Consider the following 14668-nt stretch of genomic DNA (forward strand, 5'->3'; position numbering starts at 1 on the left):
GTCACCAGGCCATCCAGATGGAAGGATCAAGAAATTAGGCATCATGTCTTGATGGGGTTAGGGCAAGGTTCTCATAGAGCATGTAGGATGGGAAATATCGTTGTGGCCATATTTGTAAAATTCAATTCACCATGTGTGCCTTGTTTCATTTAATCCTTCTGTTGTCCTTGGAGTAGGCATCGTTGTCCTTACAGATGAAGAAACTGAGGCTCAGCGAACTCATGTAACTTGCCTGTGGACAAAGCCAGTACGTGATAGGACAGGACTTAAACCCAATCTGTACCAAGCAGGTGTTCTCTAATAGAGGTGCATGCTAAGTTGCTTCAGTTGTGTCCAACTCTTAGCAACACCATGGGCTGTAGCCTGCCAGGCTCCTGTATCCATGGGATTCTCTAGGCAAGAATACTGGAGTGGGTTGGCATGCCCTCATCCAGAGAATCTTCCTGACTCAGGGATCGAACCTGTGAGTCTTAAGTCTCCTGCACTGACAGGCATGTTTTTTACTACTAGCACCACCAGGGAAGCCCCCCCTAACATACATGTGCTGCTTATCGGACAAAGGAACAAAGAAAGTCAGACATTCGAAGGCCAGATCTCCCTATGTGCGGGATTGGGAGTGGGTGAGTCTTCTTCTCGTCCCCCCGTAACCCTGATGTCAGAGTTGATATCTTCCCCATGTGGTAAAGGAATCTGGTTCCTATGCATAACTCCCCAAGGTGTTGCTTCCCAGAGACTATGTAACTATTATGTGTACCTTTAATGCCTCAAGTTTGCCAGATACATGCTGCCAGAGTTGCTGTCTGTCCCACCTGCCCCTCTAGTCATTCAGCAAAAGAATCTGAGGAACAATAAGCCAGAGGAAGCTCTGATCCCCTCCATGAAGGCAGCACACAGAACCAAATCATGCCAAGAATATCTCCTCTGCCCCGATTCCCTTTTGAAATCATCTATTCCCTTTATGTTCGAACAAGGACCACTTCTTCCAGGAACTCATCTTGGACACTCCTATGATACTTAAAATCAGAATGTTTAGGTGATATTTGGCACTCACAGCTTATTCTGTAGTTTTTTGTGTCCTAATCACCCTGTTAGTCTTCTAAGGCCCCACAGGTCAAGGACTATGCTCTATTCCTCAGTTTTCCTCCCCAAACCACAGAAAAGACACCCCATGTAGGTACTCAGTAAATATGACTGATTAGACCAAAGGGCCTTGTGAAGTTTATTATTAAGTTTATAACATGTGCATCTTCAAAAGTAGTTTTTGAGAACGTACTGTATCAAAGGCATCGTGCTAAGTGCTAACATACCATGTGATCCAGGAGCAGGAATTTAGAAAGTCGGATCTGAGCCTTGTGGGCACTCAGCAGGATGTCAGTAACGGGTCAGAACTGACATCTAGAAGCAAAGCATCCTTGGTCAGATTGAGGCCTTTGTAGCAGATACATCTGATGCAAGTGCTGTAGTTACAATCTCTGTCAGCTGTCAGGTGATTCGAGAGTCAGACATTTAGAAGTCCCTGAAGAAAGTTTTAAAAATCCAAAATCTTGAATTTAGCTTCTATAAATTCTCCAAATGATGTTTTTAGCTGGAGCTATCAGATAGGAAAGGATGGGCCTAACTGTCTAATTAGCCATCTTGTAACAGGCAAATTTGTCTACTCTTCTTTCATTGGTCACTATTTCACCCCAAAGTGTTCCCCAAAGCCATGCGCTTTAGAAACACGTTTGAATGTTCAAACTCAGCTGATCAAACTGATAATAAATGATAGGCAATCAATATGAATGTTCATCTTCAATCATTATTTACTATATAAATTCTCAATCCAAATATAACCCCACTGTATAAAACTCTTTACTCAATATACTATCACCAAGAATAAAATAACTCCTGTAAATAATTACCTTTGGGATATGAAAGAAAATGTAAACATTTTATTTGGCAGTTGTTTCTGAACACATGAATAAATAAATGGAAAAGTACATATTCATATTTCTTTTTGGAGTAACAGATACCATTAAACGCTTATTTACACATCTTCACTGCAAAGAACAGTTACACAATTCAGTTTTGTCTTATAAAAGGTAACTTCCCACACCACTGGACTGGACAGGTAAGGATGGAGATACGGGTAGTGCTTGGTTCTAGCAGTCTCAATGTGTGAAAGGCATTCATTTGCAAGTGTGAAAAGAAGAGTCATCATGCATTTGAGTTCATCCGGATCATGTACTGTAGAAAGTTACTGATGGCAGCCACAGAATTTGGTGTGTCATGCGCTTAAGTCAACTATGACATGTTTGTAAATCTGTGTGTTTCCCTTAAAACTGGAAGCAAAAAGAAAATTGCGTTTATTAATGGACACATGCGTGAATGATCTTGGTGCCTGAACATTTAATTCCTGAAATTTCACAAATTTGGCTTTCTCTGCATCCCAGTTATACACTTGAGTAAAGGAATAATCACTTCCAAGAATTGCATATTGATAGTTATTTATCTGAAGAGGCTGGAACACCATGGATCCTCGTGATGGCATCCTCTGAATATCCTGAAATGAGGAGCCTCCCCATTTCATTACTTTGGAATCACCAATGAATCTTGTCAAGCAAATGTACACATCGCCTTTCACTGAGAAGTGCTTAACAGCATATACATCCTCCATGTTAGGGATGTCAGTTTGGTTAGTGAATAATTGTATTGCTTTGTTCCACTGATAAATGACAGGACGCTGGGAACTACTGGACAGTATTAAATGAGGCGTTCTGAGAGTCTGAGGTGTTCTGGCTATTTCTAGATATTCCACATCAGTATCCCTGTACCATGCATGTAAAGATTGATGGGAGTAGAATCCATTTCCGTTCCATTTATAAATGGTAGTGAAACCAGCTTTTGAACTGTCAGCCACAACGAAGTACCAGTTGTTTTCAATCTTGAATGTTTCAATGTCATTGGGTTTTCGGATTTTGAGGATTTCAATATCCTGGATTTTTATGAATTTATTTGCAAAGCTGTCTCGCTTATAGATGTGAGAGCCGCCAAACAGCTGGGCCACAATGACATAGAGCTGAGTTTCAATGACTATAGGCTTGCACACTACCGTGGACGTGCCTGGGAAAGACAAATGAGAGATTAGGAGGATGGCCGTCCTCTTTTAGAGCTGTTAATACACAGGCTGAGACCATGCAGCTGCCACCAAAACCTTGTTTCAGCCTGAAATAAGAGATTTCTTTGGTTGATTAGGCAAAGTCAGTTTTTTAATCGGATCCAGTGGCAACAAGACAGTGCCTTTTTGCCTCATGGAGCCTTGTTACCAACAACAGAGTTGTCTTGTCACATCCAATGTGTACTAGACATTCAGGACACATGGCTAAAGCCTGAGTTTTCCCTCTCACTTCTTCTTCTTCATTGTCTTTAATTTTTAAAAGAAAAATTTTGGCTGCACCACGTGGCATGTGGGAGCTTAGTTCCCCCACCAGGGATTGAACCTGTGCCCCATTCATTGTAAGTGCGGAGTCTTAACCACTGAACTGCCAGGGAAGACGCCCAGTGAAGTCCCTCTTCTTTGTCTTTTTTTTTTTTTTTTTGGCCAAGCCACACATGGATCTAAGTTCCCTCAACCAGGGATTGAACAGGGAAAGCAGTGAGTACTAACTACTGGACTGTCAGGGAGCTCCCTCTCCTCTCACTTCTTATAGAAAAGGATCATTGCTTTCCCTGATGTATCATGAGTTAGTCATAGTAATTCTAGTGGAAACTGCCATAAATCACCTACTTTATGCTTTGCCAGATCATCGAATTAAATTTCCCACCAATCTTAAAAGATAAATATTATTATTACCCTTCCTTTTGCAGGTGAGCAGGCTGAAAGTCAGAGAGGTTCGATGCTGCTAGAAGGCAGAGTTGGGATTCAAGCCCAAGGCTACCAGTGTCCCTATGCTTTTAACTTAACCAAGGGTGAGGAGTTAGCTGTACTGGGGCTTCCACCTTGGGTTTGGATTCCACAAGGTTCTAGGACAACCTCAAGGCCAAGTCTTGAGCAGTGGCCTGGGCAGCTCATGGCTATCTTCAATTGCTGTGTTCTCTGTAATGAATGGCTTCTGGCTCTAGAATCGACTAACTTTCCCCTAAGAAAAGACAGATGTCACTTGGGATTTTTCTGAAGCTTTAGGTCACTAGTGGCAGAAGAGAAAGAAGAAGAATCCTTAAGAAAAGTGAAAGAGGGGTACAGTCATGGGCGATGCTCCTGAAAGTTACTTTGGGAAATCTCAGAAAACTACATGGGGGTCTGTCAGAAGCCTAGCTCAGTATCCTTTGTTAAGAGTTTAAGTTATCAATAGATTCTGATCTTCTAGAGGGAGGTTGGTTCTTGGAAGCCCAAAGAGAGCAAGGCAGATCTAGCCCCAGGCTTTTTCTAACTGCTGCTCTAAGGGCTTTGAGGTAATAAGTTCCGCATCAACTCTTTTGGCTGCATGCATAGGCAAAATTATTCTATTTATGACCCTTTTCAAGACTCAGCTGATTCTGTGACCTTTAGAAAATCTCTTCTCTGGGATTCAGTTTTCCCTTCTATATAATGAAAGTTGGAACTAGATTAGAGATGGCTGCTGCTGCTGCTGCTGCTAAGTCGCTTCAGTCATGTCCAACTCTGTGCGACCCCATAGACGGCAGCCCACCAGGCTCCCCCGTCCCTGGGATTCTCCAGGCAAGAACACTGGAGTGGGTTGCCATTTCCTTCTCCAATGCATGAAAGTGAAAAGTGAAAGTGAATTCACCCCATCCATGGGATGGGGTGCCATCGCCTTTTCCTTAGAGATGGCTACTAGTTTTCAATCATGTACCAATATCAACTGACTGATTGGAACTCCCTGGAGAACTGTATTAAGAAGGATTCTATCCTCTGCAAGAAAGAACATCATGCTAGATTAACAATGTCTGTATGGGGTGAGGGAGGGCATAGTGACTGCATATATGACATATATTCATCATCCTGGACTAGATGATGTCATCTGGAAGTCTGCAAATATATGACTCATTTTTCTTTCAAGTGCTTATCTAAAGATTCATTCATAGCAATTGAGAGACTGTACACATGTCGGAGAAGGCAATGGCACCCCACTCCAGTACTCTTGCCTGGAAAATCCCATGGACGGAGGAGCCTGGTAGGCTGCAGTCCACGGGGTCACTAGGAGTCGGACACGACTGAGCAACTTCACTTTCACTTTTCACTTTCATGCATTGGAGAAGGAAATGGCAACCCACTCCAGTGTTCTTGCCTGGAGAATCCCAGGGACGGGGGGAGCCTGGTGGGCTGCTGTCTATGGGGTCGCACAGAGTCGGACATGACTGAATCGACTTAGCAGCAGCAGCAGCACACATGTAAGAAGCTGGTTTAGATTGCACAAAGCCCTGCTGCAATCCACTGGAGAACTGAGGGGGCTTCAGGAGAAAGGGAAGCATAGCCTTCCTCCTTGAGAAGGAAAGAGGACTCTAGGAGGGTCTCAGTTTGGAGGGGATTCAGTTATCTGGGCACCTCAGTCTTAGGCAAGACCCAAACCTGTCCTGATCCTTTGAGCAATAGGGTTGATGACTGCCAACAAAATCTAGTTATAACTACCCCAGCCCTGTCAAGTGGTAACCTTCTATGGGGATGTGGGAGTGCTCTCAGAAGCAAGTTTAAGGGTGTTAGAAGCTAATGCTGATGTGAAGGTGATTTCAGAGGGAGCCTCATGTTCTAATTTATGACTTAAACACTTAAAAGTTGTTGAAATGAGGAAGAAACTTAAGAGGTGACCTAAGTAAAAGTTTTCATGGAAAAAAAAAAAAAAGATTTCCATCATTAAATTAAATGCAAAAAATATTAGAAAGAGGTTTATGTCCTCACTGCAGGATTTCTCAGAGCCTCTAACGTGTGTTATTATGAATCTCCAAGAGGGAGATATGGTTCCCAAATTTACTGGACGATAAAACACTTATGTCTCAAGTCATACATGAACATTTTGCAGAAGTAATGTTTTTGCAATAAAGTTTGAGATTCATCAGTCTAAAATAAACTCATTCTGTGGTTTAAAAAATGGACCCAGTGAGAGTGTGGATTAACTAGTTTGTTTGTGGCAGAACCCAGATAGAACTCATAATTCTTAGTCCAGTACTTTTTCTTTCAAGAAAAATAACCCACTTTTTATTGCATATTTACTAAGATAGGTCCTATGCTAAGTTTCCTGAACATATGCTCTCGTTATTTTATAACAGCCCTGCAAGTTAAATATTAGTATTACCATTTTACAACTGAGGAAATTAAGCTTTAGGGAACAATCTCAAATGGTAGATTTAGGATTCAAATGATTCTAAACCTGGTAACTGGTAGAGAACTGCCTAACGTTCTGGAGACACAGGATTGATCCCTGGATCGGGAAGATCTCCTGCAGAAGGAAACGGCAACACACACCAGTATTCTTGCTTGGAAAATCCTATGGACAGAGGAGCCTGGTGGGCTACAGTCCATGGGGTCGCAGGGGCTGGACACGATTTAGTGACTAAACCACAAACCTGCCCAAAGCATTCCCTGATACCACTCATCTTTTCCTTTTGCCCTTGACCCAAGCAGTTTAACTTTCCATTCAAAATACAATCAGCCTTTTCATACCTGTGATGTTGTCATAATTCCGGAAGGTCTTTTCTACATGGTCCCATTCAAGGAAAATGCACTTTCCAGTAAAAGGCTGAGCGATGACAACATACTCATCGTTCATATAAGAAAAAGTGTCTATGGACAGTGATTGATAAGGCAGGTCTTGAGACTTTGCAAACTCTGTAAAAATTGAAAATGATGATTAGTAGCTGTGCTAATGCCTCATTCGTTGGCTAGATCTCAAATGTCCATAAGAAATACTTTTATTCTAGAGAAACAGTGAAATGGCAATTTTACTTTGCTTTTAAACACATGAAGTTTTAATGGTTCATAATATCTTTAAATTGCTCAGTTGGTTTTTAATGTATAAAAAATATCAGTTCCTGCATATGTAAAAAAAAAATGTAACCCTTAATTTTACAAGATGGAATAATTTGGAATACATTACCTGTAATGATGCAATCAAAATCCTTGGAGGAAAGACTATTGATTTTTCGCTTCTTGTATTCTGGAGGGCCTTCACAATAGATGTCTTCGACAGTTGCATTGGTGTGGCTTAGCCATTCCACCAGCCACTTCAGTTTACAGTCACAATTAAATGAATTACCTCTCAGGTCACTGAAAGACAAACTTCAGCTGCTTTTGATATACAAGGGTCCTTCCTTCACAGGCATGACTCTTACCATAGCAATTATGTGAGCAGGATGCTCTCACCTGGTTTTATATCATGCCTCATAATCTACCTTGAACCTGTCTGATCATTCACTTTGGGCTCAGAGAGGACCACAGTGCACCCTTGCAAGCCACTCCAGTCAATGGAACCTCATAACTTACTCCCTCTTGGATTCAAAGGTAGTTCAGTCTAGAGCTGTGCTGTCTATAGGAATACAATGTGAACCACATATGTAGTTTAAAAATTTTCTAAGGACACATTAAAAAAGTAAAAAGAAACAGATGAAATTATTTTTAATATCATATGTTATGTAACCCAATACAGAATTTTATCATTTTGACATATAGTAATATAAAAATTACTTATGAGATATTTTGCATGCTTTTTCTATATTAAGTCTCTGTGGAGTCTAATGTGTATTTTATGCTTACAGTATATCTCAATTTGGATAATAAAATTTCAGCAGAAGTTCCTGATTTGTGTTTAGATTTAATAAAATTCACAGTTGAAAAAAAAAGATTCATACACCCAAATTGTTCCAAGCATACTTAAAAGTTTTCCAATAATTGAACAGAAAAATGAGTTCTTAAATTTAGTTTTTTATTTTATTTTTTTTAAAAAACTAAGTAAAATTTAAAATTCAGTTCCTCAGTCACACTAGGATCACATTTTAAGTGTGCAGCCACCATACTGGGCAACACAGGTTCTAAAACACAGAATGTAGTGACTGTTGGACTATATTTAATTAAATCAAGTGAGCTATTTGCTTTTCTTCTTCCTCACAGATGTAATTAATCCTGATCCTATTCCATGGTCTTCAAATTCAATTTTAATAGGAAATGACTTAGATACAGCCGAGTTAATGCAGACATACAATAGCTCATGCCCGTAATAAACTGCACAGCACAAATAGTTTAAATTTCCACATATGATCCCAACTCATCAGTTCTGTTTATTTGCATTGTTTCTGTTCAGAAACCCAATCTCTTTCCTAAAACTCGTCTCTGTCACATAGAATTCCTAAGATAGGTATTGTCTACTTTTCACACAGCACAAGAATAATTTTTGTGTTGGAGCACTTAAAAATGTGTTTTAAGGAATAAAGAAAACCAAGAAATCTACTAAAAGGCATATTGGCGTGGATCCTTGCAGTTCTTAAATAATTCTTGATTTGGGCATATCAAGGTAGGCCAAACCCATGATAAGATTCCTTGGAGAAACTGAGCCCATTTCAAGTGATTTTTCTTTTGCTAGAGTGGGGTTTAGACTGACATAAGGTTGGGCCAGAGGGTCTCCAAATAAGCTATATCCCCAAGTCTGCCATGGAGTTATCTAACTTGCAAGACATTCGCAGGACTGACTTCATATCCCAAGACTACTCTGACCCAGAAATAATGAGTGTCAACTTTTCTGATCTATTGTAAACCAGAGTGGATAACTGTGGTCTGTCCAAGACTCTGGAAGTGTCCTGATTCTGACACTCTCTTGGAAATAAACCATCTTTTAGGAATTGGGGTAATAGACATTGAGGAGGGGCTGGGGGAGTACTACAAGGAACAAAGAAAGTTTTTCACTAGCTAGCTGATTTGATGTTAAATACTGGGTTTAGGAGAGAATACTTGACTCAAATTTTGTTGGAGAAAAGTTGTTTTGAATATATATTCTATAGCAAAGGACCTGATAAATATGAACTCTTGTTTTCACACGTCTTTTGTTTGTTCCTATGTTCTACCTTGCGGCATTTAAATACCTTTCTAATGTTTTGGAGGGCACTTATTGAAGCTAAATTGCTTTTGAGATGGTTAGGCATACATTACTTGCTTTGCTTACTGCAAAATATACAAATTCCTTACAAAGATCTTTCACTCTGAGGCTTAAAAGTCGAAGTTTGAAAGCTCTTTTGTTTGAAAAAGGGTCAAAAATAATTAAGTTCATTCCCTTCCTGGGGCTTAAGCCAAATTCCTGGGGATTAAGCCTAGGGTTGTTGTTCAGTCTAATGAGAGAAAAGGCAAACTTTCCTCCCTTCCCCCACTTCCTGCTCCGTTTCTCTGTTGACTGACCAACCCATGGGTGTAACCTTTCATCTTTTTTCTGTCAGTTACCCAGACTTCTTTGTGTTTTTCCTTTGTAGCCCCATTTCCTGAACCCCGTGAGAAAAAAAAAAAAGGCTTCTTGAAGTTTCTATCTAGCTCTCCTCTTCCCCATCTCCCCCCAAAGTCCCTTGTCATCAGTCCCTCCCATAAAGACACACACTTTATCAAAGGAAAGCTTACGGTTATGTTTTCAAACTATAGTGGAGGAAACCCTAGGAGACTCAAACAGTAGTCCAACTAAATTCAAAATTTAAGACAAATTAAAATTTTAAATTTCTCATTTAATTTAAAGCCAATTAAAAATTTTAATAATCAACACCAGACATCTTTGTTAACTACTGCAAATTAATTAACTAATCAGTGATTTCTTAGGTCCTCTTACACATTTGTTAAAGAATCCAGGCCTTTGAAAATATCTTTTGGGAGAGTCTGGAGATTGTTGTTTGCAAGGCTCCTGGGAAGAAAAAAAAAAAGAGTGACGTAAACCGTAGTCATAAATAAATAAATGCATTTATGGCCCTTTTTGTATTATGGTATTAAACAAAATGAACAAGGAAACACTCCAAAATACTAGTAACAAAATAATGCCCGGGCATCGGTCTTTCTATTTAGCACTGAGTGTGAGCCTCACACTCTCAGACAACTAAGGGTTGTCTTCCCATGTCTGTAGCCTCCATGCACTCTCCCCTCACACTCAGGCCACCCTTACCCTCCTTCCCTCCCCGCGCTCGGTCCAGGAGCAGCTCAACCACCAGCTCTTAGAACCCACAGCTCTCAAACTTGGAGGCCTGTCTAACTACCCCCGACTCCAGCCCACTCTTTCTTCCTGTTCTTTTTCTACATTTTTTTTTTCCTTTTTCGCTCCATTCATTCAGGCCTCCTTAGAAAATAGCTTCCTCATAAATATCCACCTATCCAATCATCCATTCATCCTGTTTAATCATCTCCTTTTTTCCCTTCTTCCAGTTCTTTCTCTATTATCACAAGAATTGTTTTCTCCTTCTCTATTTGTTCTTCCACGTATTGCTAAAATGATTCTGATTCTAATCAAGAGTAACAAGTAGGAAACAGTCCTGATACTATCCAGGAAAAGGTCATGTGTGCACACTGCAGAAATGTGCACGTAACCGGGAGCAGATACTGTATAACCGGGAAGGGTGACCCGGGACTGGTGTTTTGCATTTAATCAGCACTATACATATACTTGCATTTCTCAGGTGGGTCAGTGGGTAGAGAACCCACCTGCCAGTGCAGGAGGCTCAGGTTCAATCCCTGGGTCAGGAAGATCCCCTAGAGGAGGGCATGGCAACCCACTCTAGTATTCTTACATGAAGAATCCCATGGACAGGGGAGCCTGGCGGGCTACAGTTTATAGGGTCACAAAGAGTTGAACTGAAGCGACTGAGCATGCATACATACATATACATATTATATACTTTCCTTAGAAGCGGTTTTAATTTTCACAATAAAAATTGAAAACTGAAACAAAGGAGCCTATGCTGTCGGCCTCCAAAGCTCTTGAAAATTCTCTCAAATTGATCTTAAAACACTCTCAAGAGTCTTCTGTTTCTACCTATTCTAATTAGTACGAGATTTCTCAAGTGCAAGCATTAAAGACATTTAAAACCTATTTTTAAGTTAATTATGTTGTTTTTCTGAGTTTTGGAAATTACCGCTAGACTGGATTAGAAAAGTTTTTCAATGAACCTTGGCACAGAAGAAAGGGAACTGAATCAGAAGGTTCCAGTCTCAGTGACAGTCCATTTCGTGATGAAGGGCATAGCTTTGGAGTCATTCTGAGCTGTCTGAATCCTGACTCCACTATTTACTGGCTGTGTGACTTTGGTTATGTACCTTCTCTGCAACTCAGTTTTTTCATTTTTAAGTGGATGTAATAATACCTCATATTATAAGAGTGTTAAAAAAAATGGGGTAACTCAGGATGGTAGCTGGTATGTGGACTGCTTTCGTGTGAACATTGCCCCAAAACAGCATTTAGAAAACTGACCATACAAGTGAATTGCTGTGACTGTCTCCCTACATCAGATCAGATCAGATCAGTCGCTTAGTACGACTCTTTGCAACCCCATGAATCGCAGCACACCAGGCCTCCCTGTCCATCACCAACTCCTGGAGTTCACTCAGACTCACGTCCATCGAGTCGGTGATGCCATCCAGCCATCTCATCCTCTGTCGTCCCCTTCTCCTCTTGCCCCCAATCCCTCCCAGCATCAGAGTCTTTTCCAATGAGTCAACTCTTCGCATGAGGTGGCCACAGTACTGGAGTTTCAGCTTTAGCATCAGTCCTTCCAAAGAAATCCCAGGGCTGATCTCCTTCACAATGGACTGGTTGGATCTCCTTGCAGTCCGAGGGACTCTCAAGAGTCTTCTCCAACACCACAGTTCAAAAGCATCAATTCTTCAGCGCTCAGCCTTCTTCACAGTCCAACTCTCACATCCATACATGGCTACAGGAAAAACCAAAGTCTTGACTAGACGGACCTTTGTTGGCAAAGTAATACCTCTGCTTTTGAATATGCTATCTAGGTTGGTCATAACTTTCCTTCCAAGGAGTAAGCGTCTTTTAATTTCATGGCTGCAGTCACCATCTGCAGTGATCTTGGAGCCCAAAAAAATAAAGTCTGACACTGTTTCCACTGTTTCCCCGTCTATTTCCCATGAAGTGATGGGACCAGATGCCATGATCTTCGTTTTCTGAACGTTGAGCTTTAAGCCAAGTTTTTCACTCTCCACTTTCACTTTCATCAAGAGGCTTTTTAGTTCCTCTTCACTTTCTGCCATAAGGGTGGTGTCATCTGCATATCTGAGGTTATTGATATTTCTCCCGGCGATCTTGATTCCAGCTCGTGTTTCTTCCAGCCCAGCGTTTCTCGTGATGTACTCTGCATATAAGTTAAATAAACAGGATGACAATATACAGCCTTGACGTACTCCTTGTCCTATTTGGAACCAGTCTGTTGTTCCATGTCCAGTTCTAACTATTGCTTCCTGACCTGCATACAGGTTTCTCAAGAGGCAGATCAGGTGGTCTGGTATTCCCATCTCTTTCAGAATTTTCCACAGTTTCTTGTGATCCACACAGTCAAAGGCTTTGGCATAGTCAATAAAGCAGAAATAGATGTTTTTCTGGAACTCTCTTGCTTTTTCCATGATCCAGCAGATGTTGGCAATTTGATCTCTGGTTCCTCTGCCTTTTCTAAAACCAGCTTGAAAATCAGCAAGTTCACGGTTCACATATTGCTGAAGCCTGGCTTGGAGAATTTTTAGCATTACTTTACTAGTGTGTGAGGTGAGTGCAATTGTGCGGTAGTTTGAGCATTCTTTGGCATTGCCTTTCTTTGGGATTGGAATGAAAACTGACTTTTTCCAGTCCTGTGGCCACTGCTGAGTTTTCCAAATTTGCTGGCATATTGAGTGCAGCACTTTCACAGCATCATCTTTCAAGATTTGGAATAGCTCAACTGGAATTCTATCACCTCCACTAGCTTTGTTCATAGTGATGCTTTCTAAGGCCCACTTGACTTCACATTCCAGGATGTCTGGCTCTAGGTCAGTGATCACACCATCGTGATTATCTGGGTTGTGAAGATCTTTTTTGTACAGCTCTTCTGTGTATTCTTGCCATCTCTTCTTAATATCTTCTGCTTCTGTTAGGTCCATACCATTTCTGTCCTTTATCGAGCCCATCTTTGCATGAAATGTTCCTTTGGTATCTCTGATTTTCTTGAAGAGATCCCTAGTCTTTCCCATTCTGTTGTTTTCCTCTATTTCTTTGCATTGATCGCTGAAGAAGGCTTTCTTATCTCTTCTTGCTATTCTTTGGAACTCTGCATTCAGATGTTTATATCTTTCCTTTTCTCCTTTGCTTTTTGCTTCTCTTCTTTTCACAGCTATTTGTAAGGCCTCCCCAGACAGCCATTTTGCTTTTTTGCATTTCTTTTCCATGGGGAGAAAATGCTGCTAAAGAAGATTTTGCAAGAGAACATCTCCACAATTCCTTTTACTGACTGGTGGTTGAATGAAGAAATTTCTTGGTGTTTTGGACCAGTCTGGAGTCACTCTCAAGTTATGTATCTCAATATATTTGCTGGCACAATTGTGTCCTCCAGTCCTATGCTAACTTCTCCTAAGTGGATATCCCTCTCCCAGACACCAGCACAAAGTAAAACTGGCTTCAGGATGCATGCTTGGAGTAGGCTGGGTTTTAAGACAGTGGGAGGGAAATGATAAAACAGTCTAGTCCTGAATTACTGCAGCCATTAAGATTACCAAGGAAAAGACACCTGTTTTCCTTGCTGCCCAACTCAGTTCTTTGAAAGAGCCGGTGAATTGAGAGTTCCACTTTCTGCCTGAAGAATAAAGCTGTAGACCTCACATAGCCAGGGTGTTAATGATGAACTTCATAGATACAGAGAACAAATTGATGGTTGTTAGAGGTGGGGTTGAGGGGTGGGAGAAATGGGTGAACTGCATTTTGTTTGTTTTGGTCTAAAAAAAAAAAGATTTTAAAATTCCAAAATTAAAAAAAGAAAAAGAGTCAATGTGCTTCACTACAGGTTTTACTAAGGGGTAAGATGCTGGGAGGGATTGGGGGCAGGAGGAGAAGGGGACAACAGAAGATGAGATGGCTGGATGGCATCACTGACTCGATGGACATGAGTTTGAGTGAACTCCGGGAGTTGGTGATGGACAGGGAGGCCTGGCGTGCTGCGATTCATGGGGTCACAAAGAGTCGGACACGACTGAGCGACTGAACTGTACTGAACTGAACTGAACTGAAGAATGCACTGTATCTGGGTAGCTGATAAAGGGTAGAATTGGTTGGGAAAGTGAAGACAGGGCAGTGAGACATTCACTGATGTTAGTTGTTTTCTAGGATCACTCAGCAGCGAGTACTGGAAGGATGTTTTTCTTATACCCAGTGCCTGACGTAACATAAGTCCTCAACAGCTGCTTTTAAATTAATAAATGATTGAGTGAATGAGTGGATGAATGGGACAGGCTTGAATGGATAAGAGAAAGGGCACCAATCTAGACAGAGAAAAGGGCAGAGAATGAGTCTCAGGCTCTGTACACCAAGACAGTGAGTTAGGGAGAAACTGCAAAGCCCTGTGAATTACCATTGTCTTACCCTGACATCAAGTGCTCCCGATACTCACAAAGTTCCCTCCCTCCTCTGAGCCTGGGATCCTAGTTCCTGGCCAGGGTTCAAACCCCGTTGTGAAAGGGCCAAGTCCTCACCACCGAACTGCCAGGGAA

At 41.2% G+C, this 14668-nt stretch overlaps 1 protein-coding gene across 1 annotated transcript in view; it reads right to left on the reverse strand.

The window, feature by feature from the left end:
• Window positions 1-1223: 1223 nt before the first annotated feature.
• Window positions 1224-14668, reverse strand: part of LGI1 (leucine rich glioma inactivated 1) — a 41045-nt gene continuing 27600 nt past the window's right edge. Inside the window, exons 5-8 of the mRNA XM_005890640.3 lie at window positions 9771-9842; window positions 7071-7240; window positions 6638-6802; window positions 1224-3102 (exon numbers count right to left, since the gene is read on the reverse strand). Coding sequence (XP_005890702.1) covers window positions 2267-3102; window positions 6638-6802; window positions 7071-7240; window positions 9771-9842 — 1243 coding nt within the window. The 3' untranslated portion in view covers window positions 1224-2266. The remainder of the gene's footprint in view (window positions 3103-6637; window positions 6803-7070; window positions 7241-9770; window positions 9843-14668) is intronic.

Source organism: Bos mutus, chromosome 26, assembly GCF_027580195.1.
Source record: "Bos mutus isolate GX-2022 chromosome 26, NWIPB_WYAK_1.1, whole genome shotgun sequence".
In the NCBI taxonomy this organism is placed as follows: Eukaryota; Metazoa; Chordata; class Mammalia; order Artiodactyla; family Bovidae; genus Bos; species Bos mutus.